This window comes from Schistocerca cancellata, chromosome 6 (assembly GCF_023864275.1).
Source record: "Schistocerca cancellata isolate TAMUIC-IGC-003103 chromosome 6, iqSchCanc2.1, whole genome shotgun sequence".
NCBI lineage: Eukaryota > Metazoa > Arthropoda > Insecta > Orthoptera > Acrididae > Schistocerca > Schistocerca cancellata.
Genome location: NC_064631.1, coordinates 200,137,001 through 200,161,798, shown reverse-complemented (window position 1 = coordinate 200,161,798; position 24,798 = coordinate 200,137,001). Strand labels below are relative to the sequence as shown.

The 24,798-nt window shown below is 41.3% G+C and overlaps 1 protein-coding gene across 1 annotated transcript in view; it reads right to left on the bottom strand.

Moving 5' to 3' along the window:
* Nucleotides 1–1,191: 1,191 nt before the first annotated feature.
* LOC126190822 (venom dipeptidyl peptidase 4-like) overlaps nucleotides 1,192–24,798 on the bottom strand; it is a 382,023-nt gene continuing 358,416 nt past the window's right edge. The window contains exons 15-16 of the mRNA XM_049931391.1: nucleotides 23,920–24,131; nucleotides 1,192–2,988 (exon numbers count right to left, since the gene is read on the bottom strand). Coding sequence (XP_049787348.1) covers nucleotides 2,845–2,988; nucleotides 23,920–24,131 — 356 coding nt within the window. The 3' untranslated portion in view covers nucleotides 1,192–2,844. The remainder of the gene's footprint in view (nucleotides 2,989–23,919; nucleotides 24,132–24,798) is intronic.

Here is a 24,798-nt window from a genome sequence, read left to right as displayed (position 1 = left end):
TTTCCGACCAATAAAATGACAATAACTGATTTCATTACCAATCTTGCCAACTGTTCCAAATAACCAAAGCGGATCTGTCGGCTGACTGACACAGAGACATTTCCTGCAACATTAACCACCCACAAGCAAAAAACTTCAAAATCAAAGAAAGAAAGTGGGAAAGCTTCTCCCAGGAAGAAATTGTGTAGAATTGCGTATGGAACCCTGTTTTAAAATATTTCGTACGAAAATGCAGTACAAATGGATATAGCAAAAAATGATTCAAACTGCTCTAAGCACTATGGGACTTAACATCTGAGGTCATCAGTCCCCTAGACTTAGAACTACTTGAACCTAACTAACCTAGGGACGTCACGCACATCCATGCCCGAGGCAGGATTGGAACCTCCGACTGTAGCAGCAGCTTGTTCCGGACTGAAGCGCCTAGAACCGCTCGGCCACAGCGGCCGGTTGCATATGGTAGTTCTGCTTATTTAAATACGAAATTCAACACTGACCATTATGTATTTATGAATTCATTTACTCTACCGCTATGAATATATGACTTTTTTAATTTTACAAAAAGGATTTCATATATAATAACATAATTTGTTCATGTAATACCAGACAAGATTTTGTTCATAGTTGTATACTCAAGAACATGAAATGGGGTTAAAATAGTGTTAATTTTGTACTTGTATGTTCGACATTCTCCAAGATATAAATTTTTGAATGGAGATAAAATTGCCTGGTTTCTGCTGACCTGCGGGCATGGACAAGTATTGGGCAGGTACTGAGTGTGTTAGTGGTATAAAATTAATGCTTATCTTTAGTTGAAGTGGGGAGGTGTCAGAGGGCGTTTAAAGGAACTATTATGTATGTTGTTCATGGTATTCCCTCCTACACTGTACAAAAATTTGTAACTGTACGAATTTTTTCGCCCCCAGTCGAACTTTTCTGGCCTTTGTTGACTGGTTCATTCAGGTGATAGTCATGTTGCCTCGTTTGTCAAGTTTCCTCAGTTTTCTCTGATTAGACCTCCTGTGTGATAGCACATTGTTTCGAACGTTTTGCAATAGCTGCGAAAAGCACATACGCCACAATCAGAATGTTTTTGGGATAACACTGGATTGCGTAGAAATGTGCATTTCTGTTGGAAACAACAATTCAGGGGTCTGTGGGTCTAACAGAAATAAATCAACAACAAATTTTGGAGAAAACACTGTTTATTAAAACATGTATTCTTACTTGTGAAGAAGAATAATTACATGACATATGATATTAGCCTTGTATTACCATAGAAATTTTAATTTATTGTTCGTAACTGCACCGTAAATAATCGAGAGAAGTCAGTTTAGTTGTACGTGGCGTACTTTATCATGATGAGCAATGTGTTGGGTTATTTCACAATTGTTGGCGATTCCAGCAGGCGTAATACAGGAAATGGACTGCACTGGATGAAATGTCGGAGAAAAATCTCAGCAATCTCCTGTCAGATGAGATTGTTGAGAACGCATCTGAACAGAAACGGTTCAATTGAAGCAGAGAACTTTTTTGACGTGATTCGGCACTGTGAAGTGATATTTATGATTTTTAATTTTGGAAAAGTGAATTAACGCCGATAGGGAAATTGGCGTGACGAACATACGGGATCATTTGGAAGAACTATTCGTAAAATGCTTCCACCGCTACTTGCACATTTGGAGGACAACTGCAGCCACATACAGTACGATGGTGGAAAATTACTGTTTACGGTACGTAATTTCAAACTAGACAGATTGATAATATAACTTTCGTAGCAAAGATACAGTGAAATATTTGTGACAAGTTAAGCTGTATGCAGACCGAAGCTTGAATTTGTGCAGCCGAGCCATCAGTGATTCGGTCAGTGGGAACTGCACTCTGTACAACTCAAACGGCAGGAAAATGCCACGAAAGACAGATATCTCAGTCCGAAATGTTCCGATCCGCACATGGCTTTAACATGGAGCGTTTCGTCACACGGTACACCTAGTAATGAGTGAGATGTGTTTCGTCTCAGCGACAGACAACAAAGAGCTCGAACAGTCCACGGGTGTACTGCCGGTCCATAGTGTCCAACGGGCACAATATTTCGGCGATCAGACATGTCGCCATGGTCAGGTGCGCTGACGAACAGAGCTCCTGAGGGCGGGGGGCAGCGCACCTGACGATGGCGACATGTCTGCTCGCCGAAATATTGGGCCCGTTGGACACTATGGACCGGCAGTACACCTGTGCACTGTTCGAGCAAGAAATACGGCAGGAGAAACTGAATAATCACAACATTAAGAGTTAATTAGTGGCCAATGACCAAGAGGGTGTACATTTTCCTTCGGACACTACAGCAGTCCTCGCAAGCGTTGGATTGCTTACGTGATAAGAGATAGCACATTTTCTCAACAAAAGCGATCCATTAAAGCTAATTCCTGGCCTTACACGCAAAAGTAGTTGATGTTTTTTGCATAGTGGGCAGTTATGCCTGCAACCTTAGCAATTTTTTTCTGGGTGGCAAAGCAATTACAACTGAAAGTTTCTGTATTCAGATTGATGGGAGTCGCCCTAGTTAGCATTATAAATAGTCCTCTTGCCTCTTTTCACGCGGTTCTCTAATGAAACTGGATTTAGGAGGCAAGTGGCTGAGACGCTTCGGGAAAGCAGTGTGATGCGGGCTGCTGCAGCCGTAGCCTCGTTCCTGTGAAGATACACTGGACACGACGTAATACCGCCGTCAAATAGCACCTAGTCCTTAGAAGCGAATACTTTCGTCTTGTTACTGTCACGCTTTCCTTTCCTTGTTGTCAGAGTCGCCAGTAATTTTATATCGAGTGAATATAAAAATACGAATCATTGATGCTGCGAAGCAACCATTTCTCGTAAAATATCGATCAGAAGATACGATCTGTCGAAGCACTCTCGGAAGAACTGGTCCATGGTGCTGTACAGGTGATGCTTCCGGCTGAGAAGCCAGTGGTACTCGTCAGGGTAAATCTGTAAACAGTAAAACAAACAAGCGGTAAGTAGCAAGTGAAGGGTATCTGTCGGTGAAAGATCTGGTTGAGGACCGGTGCCCGTGAAAAAGGTGTCCACAAAAATTAAGTATCTATTAACGTGGAAGGTGGGAAGACGGTATCTGGATGTATATGAAAGAAAAACCTTTGATGTTTAGATGAACTGAGTTACCGGATCTGCACACATATGATAGTTGAATAAATATTAATAAATAACTTGGCCATATTTATCTGTTGCACAACTGATAGCAGTAGGACGTAAAATGGAAGTTTGAGATGGAATACGTAAGCGTGTTCTCTGGTAAAACTATCACGTTTACTCAAATACAGCTGAACATAGTAATAAGACCAACTAATAAATGGGGGATGGTTGCTGTCCTTCGTAACACTCTCGGCTGAGTTACAAAATTACATTTACAACTGCGTCTTGAGGAGCCCAGCACGATATATCATTAATTATTAATTATGGAAGGGTCAGAGGAATCTTTCAATGGCGACATTCACACAAGTCTACACATATAATACATACTCGGGACAAATATAAGAACAAAGAAAGAACTCTACCAGTATGCAAGTGGTTGGCAAACGGTCGTTCCCTTGGACTGAGTGCACAAAGCAAGTGAGCGAGAATTCATCGATGAGAAAAAGCTGTTAATAGTTGCAGCATAGAAGAAATTGTGAAACTAATTTGAAAGTTCGATTCTCGCAATCCGCGACCACGTGGTCGTCACAAACAAAAATTCTGCATTAAATGAGCTGTAAAATTTAGAATAACTGACCAAATTGGACAGGCCACATTACTGTGAGTCACGATCTGCGAACTTAAGGCTCCCAGATCTGTACTTAACACGTGCTGAGACAACAAAGACGTGTGGAAACTTCCCTGGCAGATTAAAACTGTGTGCCGGACCGAGACTCGAACTCGGGACATTTGCCTTTCACGGGCAAGTGCTCTACCATCTGAGCTACCCAAGCACGACTCACGCCCCGTCCTCACAGCTTTACTTCCGCCAGTACTTCGTCTCCTACTTTCCAAACGAAAGGCAAAGGTCCCGAGTTCGAGTCTCGGTCCGGCACACAGTTTTAATCTGCCAGGAAAGTTTCAGATAACAGCGCACACTCCGCTGCAGAGTGAAAATCTCATTCATGTGGAAACATAGATTCTGAACTGAAATCGAAATTAGCGACGTTTCAGAAATCTATTCAATTATACTGCACACGTGAGATCACCAACGAACTAAATCAGACTGAACTGAGGAGATACATCACGAGTCCACATGTTTCAACACAGGTTGCGCAGAACAATGGCCAAGTGCAACTGGTTACAATGTTCCGAAAGTAAGCAGAAAAATTCCGTATGCCGCTCAACGAACAATGAACGATGAGAGCAAGACGTTAATTTTGACTGGAGCTGAAATCTACAAAAATAAGGTAATGCATTAACTATGAATAGGCACATTCACACTTAGTCCATGTTGTCCATCTCGCGTCTCACAGAACACTGCCGAGCGAACTCTTTTGGAACCCGCGCGTCCCGTTCCCCCAGAAATGCCCAGAGCTCCCAATTGTGTGCTGACAACCTATACAAGAGCTTCGTCCAAGGCGAAAAGAAATCTCTTTGCTACCTGGTACGTGCGCTATAGGATTGGCTATGCTGCCATGGTAGCAGACTACTTTCACTTCCACATATCTAGTTACTGAAAGTTACCTTGCACACTCTCATTCAAGCTTTTAATTCATCAGGTGAGAAAAGGAAAGGATGTATACAGGGTGGTCCATTGATAGTGACGGGCCAAATACCTCAAGAAATAAGTATCAAACGAAAAAACTACAAAGAACGAAACTCGTCTAGCTTGAAGGGGGAAACCAGATGGCGCTATGGTTGGCCCGCTAGATGGCACTGCCATAGGTCAAACGGATATCAACTGCGTTTTTTTTTTTTTTTTAAATAGGAACCCCCATTTTTATTACATATTCGTGTAGTACGTAAAGAAATATGAATGTTTTAGTTGGACCACTTTTTTCGCTTAGTGATAGATGGCGCTGTAATAGTCACAAACGTATAAGTACGTGGTATCACGTAACATTCCGCCAGTGCAGACGGTATTTGCTTCGTGATACATTACCCGTGTTAAAATGGACCGTTTACCAATTGCGGAAAAGGTAGATATCGTGTTGATGTATGGCTCCTGTGATCAAAATGCCCGACGGGCGTCTGCTATGTATGCTGCACGGTATCCTGGACGACGTCGTCCAAATGTCCGGACCGTTCACCGGATAGTTACGTTATTTAAGGAAACACGAAGTGTGAAACGTCAACCACGACCTGCAACAAATGATGATGCCCAAATAGGTGTTTCAGCTGCTGTCGCGGCTAATCCGCACATCAGTAGCAGACAAATTGCGCAAGAATCGGGAATCTCAAAAACGTCGGTGTTGAGAATGCTACACCAACATCGATTGCACTCGTACCATATTTCTATGCAGCAGGAATTGCATGGCCACGACTTTGAACGTCGTGTACAGTTCTGCCACTGGGCACAAGAGAAATTAAGAGACGATGACAGATTTTCTGCACGCGTTCTATTTAGCGACGAAACATCATTCACCAACAGCGATAAAGTAAAAAGGCATAATATGCACTACTGGGCAACGGAAAATCCACGATGACTGCGAGAAGTGGAACATCAGCGACCTTGGCGGGTTAATGTATGGTCTGGCATTATGGGATGAAGGATAATTGGCCTCCATTTAATCGATGGGAATCTAAATGGTGCAATGTATGCTGATTTCCTACGTAATGTTCTACCGATGTTACTACAAGATGTTTCACTGCATGACAGAATGTCGATACTCTTCCAACATGATGGATATCCGGCACATAGCTCGCGTGCGGTTAAGCGGTATTGAATAGCGTATTTCATGACAGGTGGATTGGTCGTCGAAGCACCATATCATGGCCCGCACGTTCACCGCATCTAACGTCCCCGGACTTCTTTCTGAGGGGAAAGTTGAAGGATATTTGCTATAGTGATCCACCGACAACCCTGACAACATGCGTCAGCGCATTGTCAATGCATGTGCGAATATCACGGAAAGCGAACTACTCGCTGTGGAGAGGAATGTCGTTACACGTATTGACAAATGCATTGAGGTTGACGGACGTAATTTTGAGCATTTATTGCATTAATGTGGTATTTACAGCATGCTTTCTCAGATATGATAAGTTCACAAAGGTATATGTATCACATTGGAACAACCGAAATAAAAATGTTCAAACGTACCTACGTTCTTTATTTTAATTTAAAAAACCTACCTGTTACCAACTGTTCGTCTAAAATTGTGAGCGATATGTTTGTGACTATTACAGCGCCATCTGTCACTAAGCGAAAAAAGTGGTCCAACTAAAACATTCCTATTTCTTTACGTACTACTCGAATATGTAATAAAAATGGGGGTTCCTATTACAAAAAACCCAGTGGATATACGTTTGACCTATGGCAGCGCCATATAGCGGGCCAACCATAGAGCCATCTGGTTTCCCCCTTAAGCTAGACAAGTTTCGTTCTTTGCAGTTTTTTCGTTTGACGCTTATTTCGTGAGATATTTGGGACGGTCACGATCAATGGACCACCCTGTATACTACACATTGATGTACTGAATATGTGTGTGGTGCTGCGATAATGACCAAAAATCTTAGTAAAATGTGCGATGGCCTTGTGGCCACCATAGGCACACTCAGCAGCTCAGTCTATTTTTCTGTAGTTTACAGTTTGCGCCCAGAATTGATTTGCCAGATGTGGGTACATGAATTTAAATGTTAAACAAAATGATGAAGAGGCTCGTGTAGAGACCCTTCACAGGCTGTGGCTGCTGTGGAGACTAAAAATAAACAGCTACTAACGTTTTAGCTGAACAGATCATGGTGTATATTATGAATTTTTCTCTCTGCAGTGCGATGACATGGGCAGCCTATCAGATTAAAAATGTACGTCGAGCAGGGACTCGAACCCTAAAACTTTGCCCTTTGTGGACGAGTGCTATACCAACTAAGCTATCTCACCATTACACCTCAGTGGTAGAGCGCTGGCCTGCGAAAGGCAAAGTTCTCAGTCTAAACCAGGTCATCTGGAGCACCTCAAACTCAGACAGCGGGTCGTCCGCTGTCTTATATTGCGCATTTTCATCATCGCCAGACGCAGCATCCCGCTTCTGATTTAGTCCGAAAAACACCTAGGACACAACTGAATGAAACAAAATTGTTATCATCTAAGTACTTTCAATTTTATTATTTTAGAGACAGTAACTTTATAAATTTACGTTTTGCAACTTCAAAGGTGACTGTTAGTTGTCTCCTTCATTTCCACATGACATATTTTACTTCTTTTTGTGATCTGTAACATTTATTTTACTAGCATCAACAAGATGTTGCACTAACCGCTTTCTATTGAGATGCTTTCGCAAACTCTTTGCTAAACCACTGCTCCAATAGTCGGTCCTTGGTGAGACAGTTGGCCATCAGCCAATAAGGTTCGTTGACAGTTAGCAACTCATATGGGTTCCTTGTTCGAAGGAAGTCAGCCAGTGCAGTACTTGCTCAGATACGTTGCTGCACAGAACTTCGGAGTGTTGAGATATGCCTGGTTCAGGAGCTATATTTGCTGTTCTGATAAAGACACTTTTGTATGATGAAGAGCCATGTTATTTAGCTGAAGTAAAGTTTATTGTATGAAGTTAGCCGTGTTTATTAGTACCAGTTTCTGGTGTCCGTCCGCATCCTTATGCGTAGCGAAATGGGTTCAGAGAGGTTGCGAATTATCAAGAGGTTGGAGACTGGTTACTGCATCATTTTCAACTTCATTTCATTCTGTACAGTCTTAAATTCTGTGGTGTTACTGGTGAGCTTTGTGAGTAATTATTCATTTTTAGAAATTCTGAACTTGCAAAAAAAATTTTGGTTTGGTCAAATAGTGTTGCAAACTTTTTTCTTTCAGCACTGCATATCTCATTCTGCATATCACTAAAATATTAGCGCTTGTTTATCACTACCTATGAGAGTGGTCTAAGATATTTCTCTCACCCTCTATCTCTAATCTCTATCTCTCTGTCTCTCTCTCTCTCTCTCTCTATATATATATATATATATATATATATATATATATATATATATATATATATATATATGTCTCTCTATCTCTCTATATCTCTCTCTATCTCCCTATATCTCTATCTCTATCTCTATCTCTTTCTCTATCTCTATCTGTATCCCTCTCTCTATCTCTATCTCTCGCTGTCTCTCTCTCTCTCTCTCTCTCTCTCTCTCTCTCTCTCTCTATCTATCTCTCTCTATATCTCTATCTCTCTCTATCTCTATCTCTCGTTCTGACACACGCACACTTTTCGTTTGCGGTCAGCTCTTCAGGATATTTAGATTTTTGGATCCTTTTGATGAGCTAATGGCCAAAATTGTTTTTCACTACTTTCAAACCAGTTTCCAAAATTGCAATTTTAGTTTCTGCACTTATATTTATGATAACGTTATAGAGCTACAGCTCAATGATGTTATAATTCAGCTTGATATTTGTACTTAATAGACAGCAGATTATTTGTGTTTAATTCCAATGCAGAGTATCATTTATAGTGAAACAGTGTGACAAGTTAGCAGTATTTATCACTAAACATTTTTCATTTAAAGTCAGGAATACAATGAAAATTCATCTTTCACTTTGGCAAACATTAAAATCTGTACCCTCTGATGAGTAGTATGTTAATATTTATTTTTTGCGAAATTGATCTAATAGTTCTTTTTTAGTTTCGTAATGCTGATGTTGCTCTTTTGCTGTGATTTGAAAGTACACGTATACCGCCAAGGTACGATTTCTTCTTTAGAGTTACGTTATTTCTTTTATTTTGATTTGTGTCATTTTGGACCTATATTTCCATATTTTGGAACTACTGCATTATATATTTATCTTAATGGTTGGAAAGGAGGTAGAAATTGTTGTGTGGATCATAAGATTCCCACAAGAAGATATCAGCAAGGGAGGGCATATCTGGAAATCAGTGGGCTTAATTCAGAGATCGATAATCTTATGAAATAATATGAAGTATAATTCAGGGAAAATCAAGATTTGTGACTGAAACAGTGAACTTAGTGAAACTCGTGCCTCCCCCCCCCCCAACCCCTCTTCCCCTCCCTTGTGGTGACTTATAGGCGGTGAAGCAGAAGGTTTTTTTCCGTATAACTGATAAATTATAAATAGTTGAACACATTTATTATATATTTCATTCAATTACTTAGTTGTTATTTTATTTAGAGTTATTTAGACTATTTAGGATCTTGTAGATAGTGCTGTTGATTAACATTTTGAAGCGGATCTTTAGCTGTTTCAATTCTACAGTTATATTTTAGCCATTTACAATATTTTTTCATGACAATAATCCTTACATAAGTTTAGATGTGACAGAAGACGCGCTAATGAAAGAGCCTGTTTCACACACTCAAATTCTGCTAGTGCTGGGGCATCCCAGTCCTAAGGAATTTCTTCCATGTAAATGTATGCAGTAATGGTATAGCTAAAATATATACACATATAAACCGTTTATAAAAATTGATGAAACCCAGGAATGCTCTAATCCGTTTCCTTTTTATTATGGTTGATCAAGTAGAATCCCTCATGCAGTCACAATATGTCCGAGAAATTTCACCTGATTCACCACATTCACTTGTTCATAACTATTGTGCTGCTACAGCCCCATAAGCAGACAACAACAAATATCGAAATTCTTGATAGGACTGACAATTTTTAATAAAGACACACATGCACACAGCTAGTTCACCGTACAAGTAATAACGTAAAAATGCGATTTTTGATCAGCAGGCCAATTTGGTGGGTGTTAAAAATCATTTTGCTCCAACTAATAACGATGGTGAATAACATTTAATGGATTTCTAAACACTTGAAACCCTCCAACAGATAATAAATTACTCTAATCAAAATCAGACTGCCTTTGAGTTGCAAATTCCCACAACTGAAATCGCCATGACTATAATGCATCCTCCTATCATAATGAGGTTTCTGATCTGACTTATCTTCATGACCTGAATCCACACCATCATAAGTATCATGAACTCTGCTATAAAAATCACCTTCAGCAATACCTTTGCCTAGCTTCTCCTCCATCTTCAATACTCTTTCATTTAATTTTGGGCTAGCTCTCTTCTACTACCGTTAATCTCCATCTGACCATCCTTAAATCTTAATAATGGTCTCACTTCCTCTTAGTCATGCACCCAAAAGGTATTGAGCCACCAGACCTCTGTTAAGCCTACTTCTGTAACATAGGTAACCAATTTAGCAACCTTCCTATCTGCTTAATCTCTTCCTTACTCTCTGATACCTCCTTTTCTGAACTAAGGTTGAACCCCTCAAAATTCTTTCCTGAACCCTGTAATAATGTAATATGACTTGAAATATATTGCCAAATCTGTGTAACTACTTCCTGACTGGGTACCACCTAAAACTTTTTTGGCAAACTAATCTTATTCCTTTCACATTTCTCCCTTAAATTCTGTAAATCATTATACAATTTCTTATCTCGTTCATTAGGAACCTATTGAAATTTGATTTGATCATTCTGAACAATGGCAAGCTTTAACATTAGACATTCTCTCATTGAATACAATTATTCCCTGAAATGTGTACCTAGTACATATAAATTCCCTACAACCTCTTCACTAATGGAATTAACAATTCTATTCTAAAAAGAGTATTGTCCTTGTAGAGTAATAATATTTGCCTGCAACTTATCAGTTAACTTCCTTGACTTAGCTTTTATTCTCTGTCGTAATTTCTCTTCAAGACCCTTAACGGTAGTTTCTATTTTCTCATTAAGTCCCAAATATTGCCTTGTGCTAGATTCCAATTTCTTACAAAGTTCTTTCATATTAGCCCTTAACTTCTCTTATTTTACAAATTTACTGGCCTCTAGTCTCTCACTAAAGATTCCAGTAATGAATCAATAAAATCTTGATCAAAGGAAAGAGTAGAAATGGAGCAACTAATTTGCTGTGAAATCTGTACAGGAGAAGCTGTAGAAGCAGTAGAAGGCTCTGCTGGGACACAGCAACTAACGACAGACTCATGTGGATTAACCACACCAGAACCAACTTCACTCTCATCCATGACTGACTTCCTCAAATTCAATAAAATCACTAACTGCAGCACATTCTAGTTCACTACTGGGCACAAGATACGAATCACTATTATATTATGACTTCCTTGAGAAGCAACATCTGACAAGGCGTCTGAATTTGAATGCCCCATGACTTTCGATTCTTCTTCTCTCTCCTTACTTTTTTCCAAAAAGGTGCTCTCCTCGTCTCCTATTGATTAACTGTAGTCTTCTCCATGATACATTGAATAGTAATACCACCAAAAACCAAGAGTTACCTAGGAATGTTGTTCTCATGAATCAAGTACATAAAGTGAAACTGCTGCATGAATAATCATGTAATATGTGTAGTGGAGGTACTACATCTTACTCAAGAACTTTGATGTGTCTTGAATACTCATATTTTGTCTATGAAAAAATAAAATATTATTTAGTTTCAGGATAACAGGTGCTCCTTTGGCAGTTCTTCTGTTTTGCATGTGGATGAAGAATGGAAACCAAGTAGGTGAGTGATGACAGCTGGATTATTAATACAGATGTTCTTCAGGAGACTAAACAAGAGTAGTGAGAGATGGTACATCGTACTGAAAGTTGTAATGTTTATGAGGTGATGTATAAATAGAGACAGCTGAAGGCACACATATTATCCAAGAAAATTTATTGCTAATGTAAGTGGTGACACTATTGCCATGCATATTTAGTTTTCCTTTTATTATTATGCATTCTGATCAACATTATGTACTATGTTGTGTAATGTAACCAAAATATGAATGAATCAGTTTAGGTAACACGAATCCTGTAGAGTATCTGTTAGAGGATGAGGCATTAAGAAGGGAATAGCTGTATTCATGTAATTATTTTGTCTTACTTGTGAACTAATCATGATGTATGAATCTTCATTCTAGGAATCTGTGAAGACATGAGGAGAAAATGTATATTCATTCATTATCCATTCCTTACTGTAGGAGCAAGACTGATTGTCACGTGGTGTAGCCATGTGGTCTGAGGCGCTTTGCACAGTTTGTGCGGTTCCCGCCATCAAAGGTTCGAGTCCTCCCTCAGACATGGGTATGCGTGTTGTCCTTAGCGTAAGTTAGTTTAAGTTAGATTAAATACTGTGTAAGCCAAGGGACCGATGACCTCAGCAGTTTGGTCCCATAGGAACTTACCACAAATATCCAAATTTCCAAGGGTGATTAATATTATACATAAAGTGTATCTTGTTAATGTCACTCTCAACATGGAGAGATCAATATTTGTGTTGTTAAACTTCCATAATTTTATGACTATGTGCTTTGGTTTATGGCATCTGATTGTTTCAAAGGCTGAAACTATGTACATATACAAGTAAGAAATTTGGAAATTTGTGGTAAGGACTATGGGACCCTACTGCTGAGGTCATTGGTCCCTAGGCTTACGCACTACTTAATCTAACTTAAACTAACTTACTCTCAGGACAACACAGATACCCATGCCCGAGGAAAGACTCGAACCTCCGATGTGGGGAGCTGTGCAAACCATGACCAGACGCCCTAGACCGCACAGCTACCCCGCACGGCATGCAAAGAAGATTTTGACTTCAAACCATAGTCTGTAAAAGGAATTAGTATAAATATTGTTGAAGGGGGGCGGGTCTAATGTGGTACGGAGTGTGGGAGAACCATAGCTGTTATACATAGTTGCAGCCATAGTTAAACTAACATAAAATGTATGTGGGAGAGATGTGCTTATGTGTATCACATCTTCATGCGTTCCCATAGGGAATAAGAATTACCAATATAATTTAGAAATGTGCATTTTGAGCCAGTGATAATTTCATTTCACTTTTTAGTCGAAATATTTTATTGTTATTGTAATCTGCCTCTGTTTACTGATGTGACTCTATTTCTATCCCCTAAGTGATCTGATAAATTTATGGGAGCCCTATTTATTTTTACTGATTATTATCTTAATATGTAAACAAATGATTATGCAGTAGGTATTTTTATGAAAAACTATCTACCTAATAAGTTATAAAGAATCATGTTCACTTTATCTGCTGCTGTGTTATCAGGAAGCAGAGAGGCTTGTGACAGAAGAGATGCTTTGTGGGCACACAGGGATGATCTGATAGCGATAAAAAGCTGCTGTCCAAATACACAACATGAAAACTCTAACCCATGTCACAAGGTCCAAATGCATAAATGGGAAACGCCTTCCTGATGGTAGAGAAGAATACATCTAACACTTGGGGGTGTGACATGTGAGGTCAGACCATAAGGAACTTCATTGTAACCAGAACATACTTTACACCAGTCTACTACTGGATGGGTGTACACTTGCTTTGCTGAAACAAGAAGACAAGCGTTTGTCAATTCCCCATGTATGCTACAATTTATTCATAGTGACATTAGCATATGAAATATTTAAAATCAGATTGTCCCTAATTGTTATGAGGTGATGAACAATTGCTCTTTTCAAAGCTGCCCTTGCCTTTATGGTGTACCAGTTAACTTAAAACGTTGCCCACAGAATGAAAGTACGGCTTCCTCTCTCTCAAAAGTAAAAACAATTTATTTCAGTGTCAGAATACTTAGTGTTTTCTTGCAGTATCTTGCAAAGTGTAACTGTTGTGTGTCAAAATATGAGACAAGACTATTTAGTCTATCTAGTAATGGTTAAAATTTTGTATGCACAAAATTCATAGTTATTTTGATATTTGACTGGAGTTGATAATTATTTAAGGTCATTCTTTCACTAAATATCCTGCCATTTTATACTAACACCTATTTTGAAAAATGTAATGACTGTTGTTTTCAGTACTGGAACTTCAAATTTCTAGTATGCATGTCAATATGTGATTACTTATTGGTTAACATTTATATTCAGTATAGCTTTGTTTGTTAGCAACGTCTGTTGTTTGAATAATTTTGCTACAAATAATTTCTGAATACTTTGCAGATTTTACTTATTGATCTTGTAATGTCAGTAAAGCACTTCAAGCAACAATTTGGGCAGTATGGATAATTTAGTCAAGTCAGCTATAAGGTATTGCTATGAATTACTCTAAACATTTAATCTTTTCTTTTCTGCGACAGCTAACTCTTTACTCATCTTATTTAACAGTTTTTTATCATGTGTAGTAATATATTAGGATGTAATGTACCACCGTGGTCTCCTTCAGGACAAATTCGAAATCTAATTATTTATTTACATTTCTTCATATGGTGCCATCACAGCTTTTCGCAATTACATATACAAATTATTTCTTGTACTGAAATTATTGCATCTTACATCTATTTTATACACTTACTGAATTACAGCCGATATGGTACTGGTTCATGTTATGCTGAGTGCCAAAACTGATCAACAGAATGTAAACATTTTTCTAACGGAAAAGATTTTAATGTTGTTTAAAAATCATTCCCCCTGTAGTTTGTTAACCAAATGAAGTCATTGATGTATGGATATCCTGCCATTTTTAATGTTGTTCTTTCTGGGAAACACTTAACTTTTATCCTGTTGTGATCACATACATGACTGCACATGCCAACTTTTGTTAATTGATTCGTAAAAACGTAACAAATTTAAATATGTACAGAGAATATATTGTTAGGTATTTCTACTGCACAAACACTTCATGACATGAATCTGTGTGGTCCACCCTGTCTATAAGTCTTATTGCTCTTTTTTGCAACAGCTGTACTCTTTTTCCATATATGTCAGCTGTACAGCCCAATAGTTCCATCCCACAATTAAGAAAAAAGGTAAATTGTAACGTAATACACTGCTTTCATTGTCTGGCTAGGAAATATCTTTGTGAGCTAGCTAAGGAGATACAGGGCACTACTGACTTTTCCACATACAAGATGAATATGATTTGTCCACCAAAAATTTTCATCAAGACACACACCCAGGAATTTACAGCTCCAAGTTTCAGTTGCTCTGTTAGTACACATATTATCTACATTGCTGTGGTGAGACCTGCCCATTTTAAATGCCAATAATTAAGGTTTGCTGACGTCCACCATGAAAGCCTGACCACTGAAGTGTTTTGTTACTTCTGTTACACCACTAGTAGCAAAAGATTCTAGCGCCTTACATTTTCTACCATAGAATAAGATCGAAGTGTTGTCTGTATAGCTTATTATATGAGAGTTAATGGATTGTGCAGTGGGGTTAATATATACAAGCAAGTGAAAGATACCAACGATTTAGCCCTGAGGAATAACTTCCATTACTGTTTTCAATGGTGGACTGAAAATTCCTAATTTTATCATCTAGTTTGTATGACAGTGTAGTACACTGCTTACAGTCCAACAGGTATGTGCACAGGATACCCATGAATAGATTTCCAATACGATTTGACTTCAGGTTTTCAGAAGTAACCTATTATTTGCTGTGTCGAACGCTTTTGCCAGGTCTAAAAATATACCTGCACTCTGCATCCTCTGGTCCATCAGATAGTGAACTTCATGGAAGAATTATGTAATTGCTGTGATTGTACTTTTCTGAAGCCATTCTTTGAATAACAAGCAATTTGCGTTTTATGAAAAAGACACTTAAATGAGATGGGATGATACTTTCGAATATCTACTTGTACTAAAGGTGTGAATCCATTCAAGGAGAGGCGATGAAAAGTGTCAGTAGTTGGCTCTTTCTTCCCTCACAATATATTTTACTCCTACTTTGCGATTTGTTGCATTTGTTTATTTGCTATCTTTGAGATCGTGCAGTAAACAGTTTCAATATATGGATTCAGAGACTTGTGAAAATTCTTCGCTAAATCACTGGATTAATATTAAGTCTTTGGTCAGATTGTTGGTCATCAACCAGCTATATTCATTGTCAGCGAGCAAACCATGTGAGTTCCTTGTTCGAAGGAAGTCAGCCATTACATTACTTGCTTAGTTACATTGCTGTACAGTAATCTGGAGTGTTAAGTCATGTCTGATTCAGCAACTATATTTGAGGATGCATGTTTTTCTGATCAAATCCCATGTTTCATAGAGGGCCAAGTTACTGAATAGTCTGGAAGATCAGTCTGGCTTATTTTCTGTGCTCAAGTACAGTTTATCATGTGAGGTTAGCCATGTTCGTTTATTAGTACTACTCCGAGCACTGGTATCCTTCCACATGTTTATGCAGAGTGAAATAGGTTCAGAGTGGTTGCGAATTATCATGTCCTTGAAGACATACTGTACAGTCTTAAATTCTTATATGTTAACTGTACGTAAAGTGTAAGGGTTCTTTCGCTCAAATGTTTCTGGAATATCTCTGTGATGATAGTATCTTGGTTGTGTAATGAGAATTGGAGATTGGGCTACCCCCATGAAGATATAAACTGTGTGACGTGTTTGTAATGGATAATACTTTAGTACTGAGATGACGTATTTCGAACTTACTTGCCTGAAACATATTTTCCTGCACAAGCTTTATTTAAATATGCAACAGAACGAAGCCACCATCATGCAGTGATAGTCAATTATGCCATTTGTACTCAGTTTTAACAACAAATATTCAAATGCAAAGTGGACACTGATTAGTAACACTAAGCACAGTCTCCTTGAGTGCTAGCTAGTTTATAGGAATTGTCTAAGGTAAGGCTACATGTGATCCCGTGTTGCTTGGCACCGATGTTTATTCATGCATTGCGTACTGGTTCAAATTGCTTTTTCTGTTGTGCAGGTTTATGAAACTACTTGCTGTGTGATTAATTTCTAAATGATTTTCAAGTTCTTTGGGAATCACATATTTCACTTGCATATCAGCGAAATATCGGGAGTTGCTTATCTAATATTTTTCTAAAACACACACACACACTTAAAAGTTTAATTTCTTTATTTGTGTAAACTCTTAAAACCTGGTACAATTGGCAGTTGTAGCCAGAAACAAAATAATCTTAAAATTTCAATGAATTGTGAGGAGCAGGTCTTGAAAACTGGTACCAGTCAAAAGCCAAAGCAAAAAGAAACTAACGAAAAATATGTGACATTCCCATTATGTGTAGACATAAATATTAAAAACGCCATATCACACAATCCTCTGCTGCAGGTTCTTTTCCGTTTTGCTCCTGCTTCTTCTCCTTGTGCTTAGTCTGCGTTCGTTTCATTCTGAGGATTTATTACACTAATAAAGATTTCTAAATACGTCAATGTTTTGTAGAGGGTACTGCATCAGAACCATGTCTCGACACCTTCTACTTCAAGGATTAATTTCGAAGACTGTAAGCATCACTAAAAGCAAAAGCTGCAACTGAGAAACCTATACAGGGTGAGTCACCTAACATTACCGCTGAATATATTTCGTAAACCACATCAAATACTGACGAACCGATTCCACAGACCGAACGTGAGGAGAGGGGCTAGTGTAATTGGTTAATACAAACCATACAAAAATGCACGGAAGTACGTTTTTTAACACAAACCTACGTTTTTTAAATGGAACCCCGTTAGTTTTGTTAGCACACCTGAACATATAAACATATACGTAATCAGTGCCGTTTGTTGCATTGTAAAATGTTAATTACATCCGGAGATATTGTAACCTAAAGTTGACGCTTGAGTACCACTCCTCCGCTGTTCGATCGTGTGTATCGGAGAGCACCGAATTACGTAGGGATCCGAAGGGAACGGTGATGGACCTTAGGTACAGAAGAGACTGGAACAGCACATTACGTCCACATGCTAACACCTTTTTATTGGTCTTTTTCACTGACGCACATGTACATTACCATGAGGGGTGAGGTACACGTACACACGTGGTTTCCCTTTTCAATTACGGAGTGGAATAGAGTGTGTCCTGACATGTCAGGCTAATAGATGTTCAATGTGGTGGCCATCGTTTGCTGCACACAATTGCAATCTCTGACATAATGAATGTCGTACACGCAGTACATCTGGCGTAATGTCGCCGCAGGCTGCTACAATACGTTGTTTCATATCCTCTGGGGTTGTAGGCACAACACGGTACACATTCTCCTTTAACGTACACCACAGAAAGAAGTCCAGAGGTGTTAGATCAGGAGAACGGGCTGGCCAATTGATGCGTCCTCCACGTCCTATGTAACGCCCGTCGAACATCCTGTCAAGGGTCAGCCTAGTGTTAATTGCGGAATGTGCTGGTGCACCATCATGCTGATACCACATACGTCGACGCGTTTCCAGTGGGACATTTTCGAGCAACGTTGGCAGATCATTCTGTAGAAACGCGATGTATGTTGCAGCTGTTTAGGCCCCTGTAATGAAGTGAGGACCAATGAGGTGGTCGCCAATGATTCCGCACCATACATTTACAGTCCACGGTCGCTGTCGCTCTACCCGTCTGAGCCTGCGAGGATTGTCCACGGACCAGTAATGCATGTTCCGTAGATTCACTGCCCCGTGGTTTGTGAAACCCGCTTCATCGGTAAACAGGTAGAACTGCAACGCATTCTCTGTTAATGCCCATTGACAGAATTGCACTCGATGATTAAAGTCATCACCATGTAATTGCTGATGTAGCGTCACATGAAACGGGTGAAAGCGGTGACGATGCAGTATGCGCATGACACTACTTCGACTCAGTCCACCGGCTCTCGCAATGTCCCGTGTACTCATGTGTGGGTTCATGGCAATAGCAGCTAACACACCAACTGCACCTGCTTCTACTGTAACGGGCTTGTTACGGACCCGTTTACGTGCTACGACCATACCTGTTGCATACAGTTGGCGGTAGATGTTTTGCAATGTGCGGCACGTTGGATGCTCTCTGTCCGGGTACCATTCAGCATACACCCTGCAGGCTTCAGCTGCATTTCGTCGACACTCGCCATAGATGAGTATCATCTCCGCCTTTTCAGAGCTCGAATACGCCATGGTAACAGTTCCTACAACACTACACTATCACAGACGTCTGGTAACACGGTGTATTACAATTGGTCTGCGTGCGGAGACGGATGCAGAATAACAATAGCAGCAAGCGCTACATGCGGACACTGCGACAGCTAGACCAAACCACAACAGTGCACTACAACCACACTCGTAAGCACGGTCGTCATCGTAAACATGTCCCTGCAGATGCTGCTCGCCGAACGTGGCCCGTGTTTGTTACAACATGCAACTGAACGTCGGAGGTTTCAAGCGTCAACTTTAGGTTACAATATCTCAGGATGTAATTAACATTTTACAATGCAACAAACGGCACTGATTACGTATTTGTTCATATGTTCACATGTGCTAACAAAACTAACATGGTTCCATTTAAGAAAACGTAGGTTTGTGTTAAAAAACATACTTCCGTGAATTTTTGTATGGTTTGTATTAAACAATTACACTAGCCCCTCTCCTCACGTTCGGTCTGTGGAATCGGTTCGTCAGTAGTTGATGTGGTTTACGAAATACACTCCTGGAAATGGAAAAAAGAACACATTGACACCGGTGTGTCAGACCCACCATACTTGCTCCGGACACTGCGAGAGGGCGGTACAAGCAATGATCACACGCACGGCACAGCGGACACACCAGGAACCGCGGTGTTGGCCGTCGAATGGCGCTAGCTGCGCAGCATTTGTGCACCGCCGCCGTCAGTGTCAGCCAGTTTGCCGTGGCATACGGAGCTCCATCGCAGTCTTTAACACTGGTAGCATGCCGCGACAGCGTGGACGTGAACCGTATGTGCAGTTGACGGACTTTGAGCGAGGGCGTATAGTGGGCATGCGGGAGGCCGGGTGGACGTACCGCCGAATTGCTCAACACGTGGGGCGTGAGGTCTCCACAGTACATCGATGTTGTCGCCAGTGGTCGGCGGAAGGTGCACGTGCCCGTCGACCTGGGACCGGACCGCAGCGACGCACGGATGCACGCCAAGACCGTAGGATCCTACGCAGTGCCGTAGGGGACCGCACCGCCACTTCCCAGCGAATTAGGGACACTATTGCTCCTGGGGTATCGGCGACGACCATTCGCAACCGTCTCCATGAAGCTGGGCTACGGTCCCGCACACCGTTAGGCCGTCTTCCGCTCACGCCCCAACATCGTGCAGCCCGCCTCCAGTGGTGTCGCGACAGGCGTGAATGGAGGGACGAATGGAGACGTGTCGTCTTCAGCGATGAGAGTCGCTTCTGCCTTGGTGCCAATGATGGTCGTATGCGTGTTTGGCGCCGTGCAGGTGAGCGCCACAATCAGGACTGCATACGACCGAGGCACACAGGGCCAACACCCGGCATCATGGTGTGGGGAGCGATCTCCTACACTGGCCGTACACCACTGGTGATCGTCGAGGGGACACTGAATAGTGCACGGTACATCCAAACCGTCATCGAACCCATCGTTCTACCATTCCTAGACCGGCAAGGGAACTTGCTGTTCCAACAGGACAATGCACGTCCGCATGTATCCCGTGCCATCCAACGTGCTCTAGAAGGTGTAAGTCAACTACCCTGGCCAGCAAGATCTCCGGATCTGTCCCCCATTGAGCATGTTTGGGACTGGATGAAGCGTCGTCTCACGCGGTCTGCACGTCCAGCACGAACGCTGGTCCAACTGAGGCGCCAGGTGGAAATGGCATGGCAAGCCGTTCCACAGGACTACATCCAGCATCTCTACGATCGTCTCCATGGGAGAATAGCAGCCTGCATTGCTGCGAAAGGTGGATATACACTGTACTAGTGCCGACATTGTGCATGCTCTGTTGCCTGTGTCTATGTGCCTGTGGTTCTGTCAGTGTGATCATGTGATGTATCTGACACCAGGAATGTGTCAATAAAGTTTCCCCTTCCTGGGACAATGAATTCACGGTGTTCTTATTTCAATTTCCAGGAGTGTATATTCAGCGGTAACGTTAGGTGACTCACCCTGTATATATAAAGTCTTCGCAAAAGAAATTTTTTGTACACAAATTTCCATATGACTCCATTGTATAATTCATTTGTGCTCTGAACGGAACATAATTCACCCCGTGCATCCAGCTAAATGTATGGAGAAACTGAGATATGACATTCAGTGGCGAAACTGGACATTAGTCACTCCATAAATCCAGAGAAAGATGTAGATATTTTGTTTGAGCCCACTCGAACGTTAAAATAAAACTTGTAACTAAAACCTATAACCGAATTTAGCTGCTAACATCCTATCCTGACAGCTATAAATACGGCTTCTGGAAAAGTAAAGTTTGATTTTTCCCCCTAATAGACATCTGGCTATAAAAACTACTAAACCGTGAAGGTGACATGCAACAAACGTCAAATTGGCATGAAGTGTACTAGGTGATTGTACTTCCAAATGATTTCATCGCAACCACACCAGCTGGATAGGACTAGCAGCAGCGACATTCAGTGTAGAAGGGGAGATTGCACTCAGAGTTTCTCATTCAGGAGTCCCTCTTGGAATGTTCCTCGTGATCTGCCTTGACCTACATCTACATACAGAGTCCGCAAACCACCTTCCGGCGCGTGGTGGAGGCTACCCTGTACCACTACTAGCCATTTCCTTTTCTGTTCCACTGTCAAACAGAGCGAGAGAAAAACTGCTATCTACGTGCCTACGTATGAGGCCTAATTCCTCTTCTCTTTTCTTTGTGATCTTTACGCGAAATGTATGTTGGAGGCTGTAGAATCGTTCTGCAGTCAGCTTCAAATGCGGTTCTCTAAATTTTCTCAATAGCGTTCCTCGAAAGCAACGTCACCTTCCCTCCAGGAATTCCCATTTGAATGCTCCAAGCGTCTACGTAATATTTGTGTTTTATTCGAAATTATTGGTAACGAATTTAGCAGCCCGCTTCTGAATTGCCTCGATGTCTTCCCGTAATCCGATCTGGTGCTATTCCCAAACAATCGAGCAGTACTAAAGAATAACTCGGACTAGCGTCCTATATGCGGTCTCCTTTACAGATGTCCCAAACTTTCCCAAAATTCTTCCAACAAACCGAACTCTGCCATTCGCCTTCCCTACCATAATCATCACATGCCCTTGCATTTCATATCGCTTTGTAGTGTTACGCCAAGATATTTAAATGACGTGACTATGTCAGACAGTACACTACTAATGCCTTAGGCGAACATTACGGGTTTGGTTTTCCACTTCATCCGCATTAACTTATATTTTTTCTATATTTAGAGCTAACTGCCATTCATCACACCAACTAGAAATTTTGTCTACGTCACCTTGAATCCTCCCATAGTCACCTAACTTAGACATCTTACCGGACACCACACGTCATCAGCAAATAACATCAGACTGCTGCCCACCCTCTCCACCAGATCATTTATGTAAATAGAAAATAACAGCGCTCCTGTCACTCTTCCCTTGCACGTTCCTGACGATAGTCTTGTCACTGATTACTACTCGCTTTCGAGGACCAACTACTGGGTTCTATTACTTAAGAAGTCTTCGAGCCACTCGCATATCTGGGAACCTACACTACTGGCCATTAAAATTGCTACACCACGAAGATGACGTGCTACATACGCGAAATTTAACCGACAGGAAGAAGATGCTGTGATATGCAAATGATTAGCTTTTCAGAGCATTCACACAGTGTTGGCGCCGGTGGCGACACCTACAACGTCCAGACGTGAGGAACGTTTCCAACCGATTTCTCATACACAACCAGCAGTTGACCGGCGTTGCCTGGTGAAACGTCGTTGTGATGCCTCGTGTAAGGAGGAGAAATGCGTATCATCACGTTTACGACTTTGATAAAGGTCGGATTGTAGCCTATCGCTATTGCGGTTTATCGTATCGCGACATTGCTGCCGTTCGGTGGGTTCGGGAGGGTAATCCGGAACGCCGTGCTGGATCCCAACGGCCTCGTATCACTAGCATTCGAGATGATAGGCATCTTATCCGTATGGCTGTAACGGATCCCTGAGTCAACAGATGGGGACGTTTGCAAGACAACAACCATCTGCACGAACAGTTCGACGACGTTTGCAGCAGCATGTATCATCTCGGAGACCATGGCTGCGGTTACCCTTGACGCTGCATCACAGACAGGAGCGCCTGCGATGGTGTACTCAACGACGAACCTGGGTGTACGAATGGAAACGTCATTCTTTTTCGGATGAATCCTGGTTCTGTTTACAGCATCATGATGGTCGCATCCGTCTTTGGCGACATCGCGGTGAACGCACATTGGAAGCGTGTATTCGTCATCGCCATACTGGCGTATCACCCGGCGTGAAGGTATGGAGTGTCATTGGTTACACGTCTCGGTCACCTCTTGTTCGCATTGAGGGCACTTTGAACAGTGGAAGTTACATTTCAGATGTGTTACGACCCGTGGCTCTACCCTTCATTCTATCCCTGCGGAACCCTACATTTCAGCATGATAATGCACGACCGCATGTTGCAGGTCCTGTACACGCCATCCAAGCTCTGTTTGACTCAATGCCCAGGCATATCAAGGCTGTTATTACGGCCAGAGTTGGTTGTTCTGGGTACTGATTTCTCAGGATCTATGCACCCAAATTGCGTGAAAATGTAATCACATGTCAGATCTAGTATAATATATTTGTCCAATGAATACTCGTTTAACATCTGCATTTCTTCTTGGTGTAGCAATTTTAATGGCCAGTACTGTATATGATTTGATTCACAACACCTTACAACATTACGTTAATTTTGGAAGGCAGATTCGTGAGCTGTGTAATGAGATGGAGTTATGAGGCCGTGATCTTGTCAGCTCCCATTTCTCCCCGTCATGGATACTGTGCACGATTAGGACGCAGACTGGAATTTGCTTCTCAGGGAGAGCTGGCAAGTGAGTTTTCGAGGCCTACCTGCTCCTTGAAGAGCACGCCGGCTTCCTCCAAGGCCCTGGCCAGCATGGCGGAGTTCTGATGGAAGACGACGTCGTCCGCTGTCCCGTGCACCAGCAGGAACTTCTTCTTGGCGAACCGCGCTGCCAGCCGCGTGACGTCACTCTCGTTGTAGCCAGCTTCGTTGTCATCCGGCGTGGGGTAGCTCATGTACGCCTCGGTGTACAAGGAGTCTGAGAACAGTGCAGGACGTGAACATGTTGTAGCTATAACATGAGCATTAGTCTCCATACATATTCTCTAACTCTGCCGTGCTTTCCTTTCACTTATAACATACACTGAAGCGCTACAGAAACTGGTATAGGCATGCAATGCAGATACAGAGATATGTAAACAGGCAGAATACGGCGCTGCGGTCGGCAACGCCTGTATAAGACAACAAGTGTCTGGCGCAGTTGTCATATCAGTTACTGCTGCTACAATGGCAGGTTATCAAGATTTAAGAGAGTTTGAACTTGGCACGCATCATCTCCGAGGTAGCGATGAAGTGGCGATTTTTCCCTACGGCCATTTCACGAGTTTATCAAAACTAGACATAGTTGTCTCACTGGGAATTCCGCGATCGTTCGTTAAGTAAAATATGGAGTTTCAGTATTCGATCGCTATTCTTTATTTTCAATTACCGGTTTCGGGCTAGCTGCCCATCTTCAGATCTGTTAGACAATGTTAAAAAAATAAGAGAGATACAGTTAGTGAAAAAATATCTTAGTTTACAAAAAGAAATTTTGGAATGTATAAAATGCCAACATACCATATGTTGTAGTTACAGAGTAACTTGTCCGTACAGAACACACAGTTCACTGTCATAAGTAAATTTCAGTCTGTTAAAACATTATATCG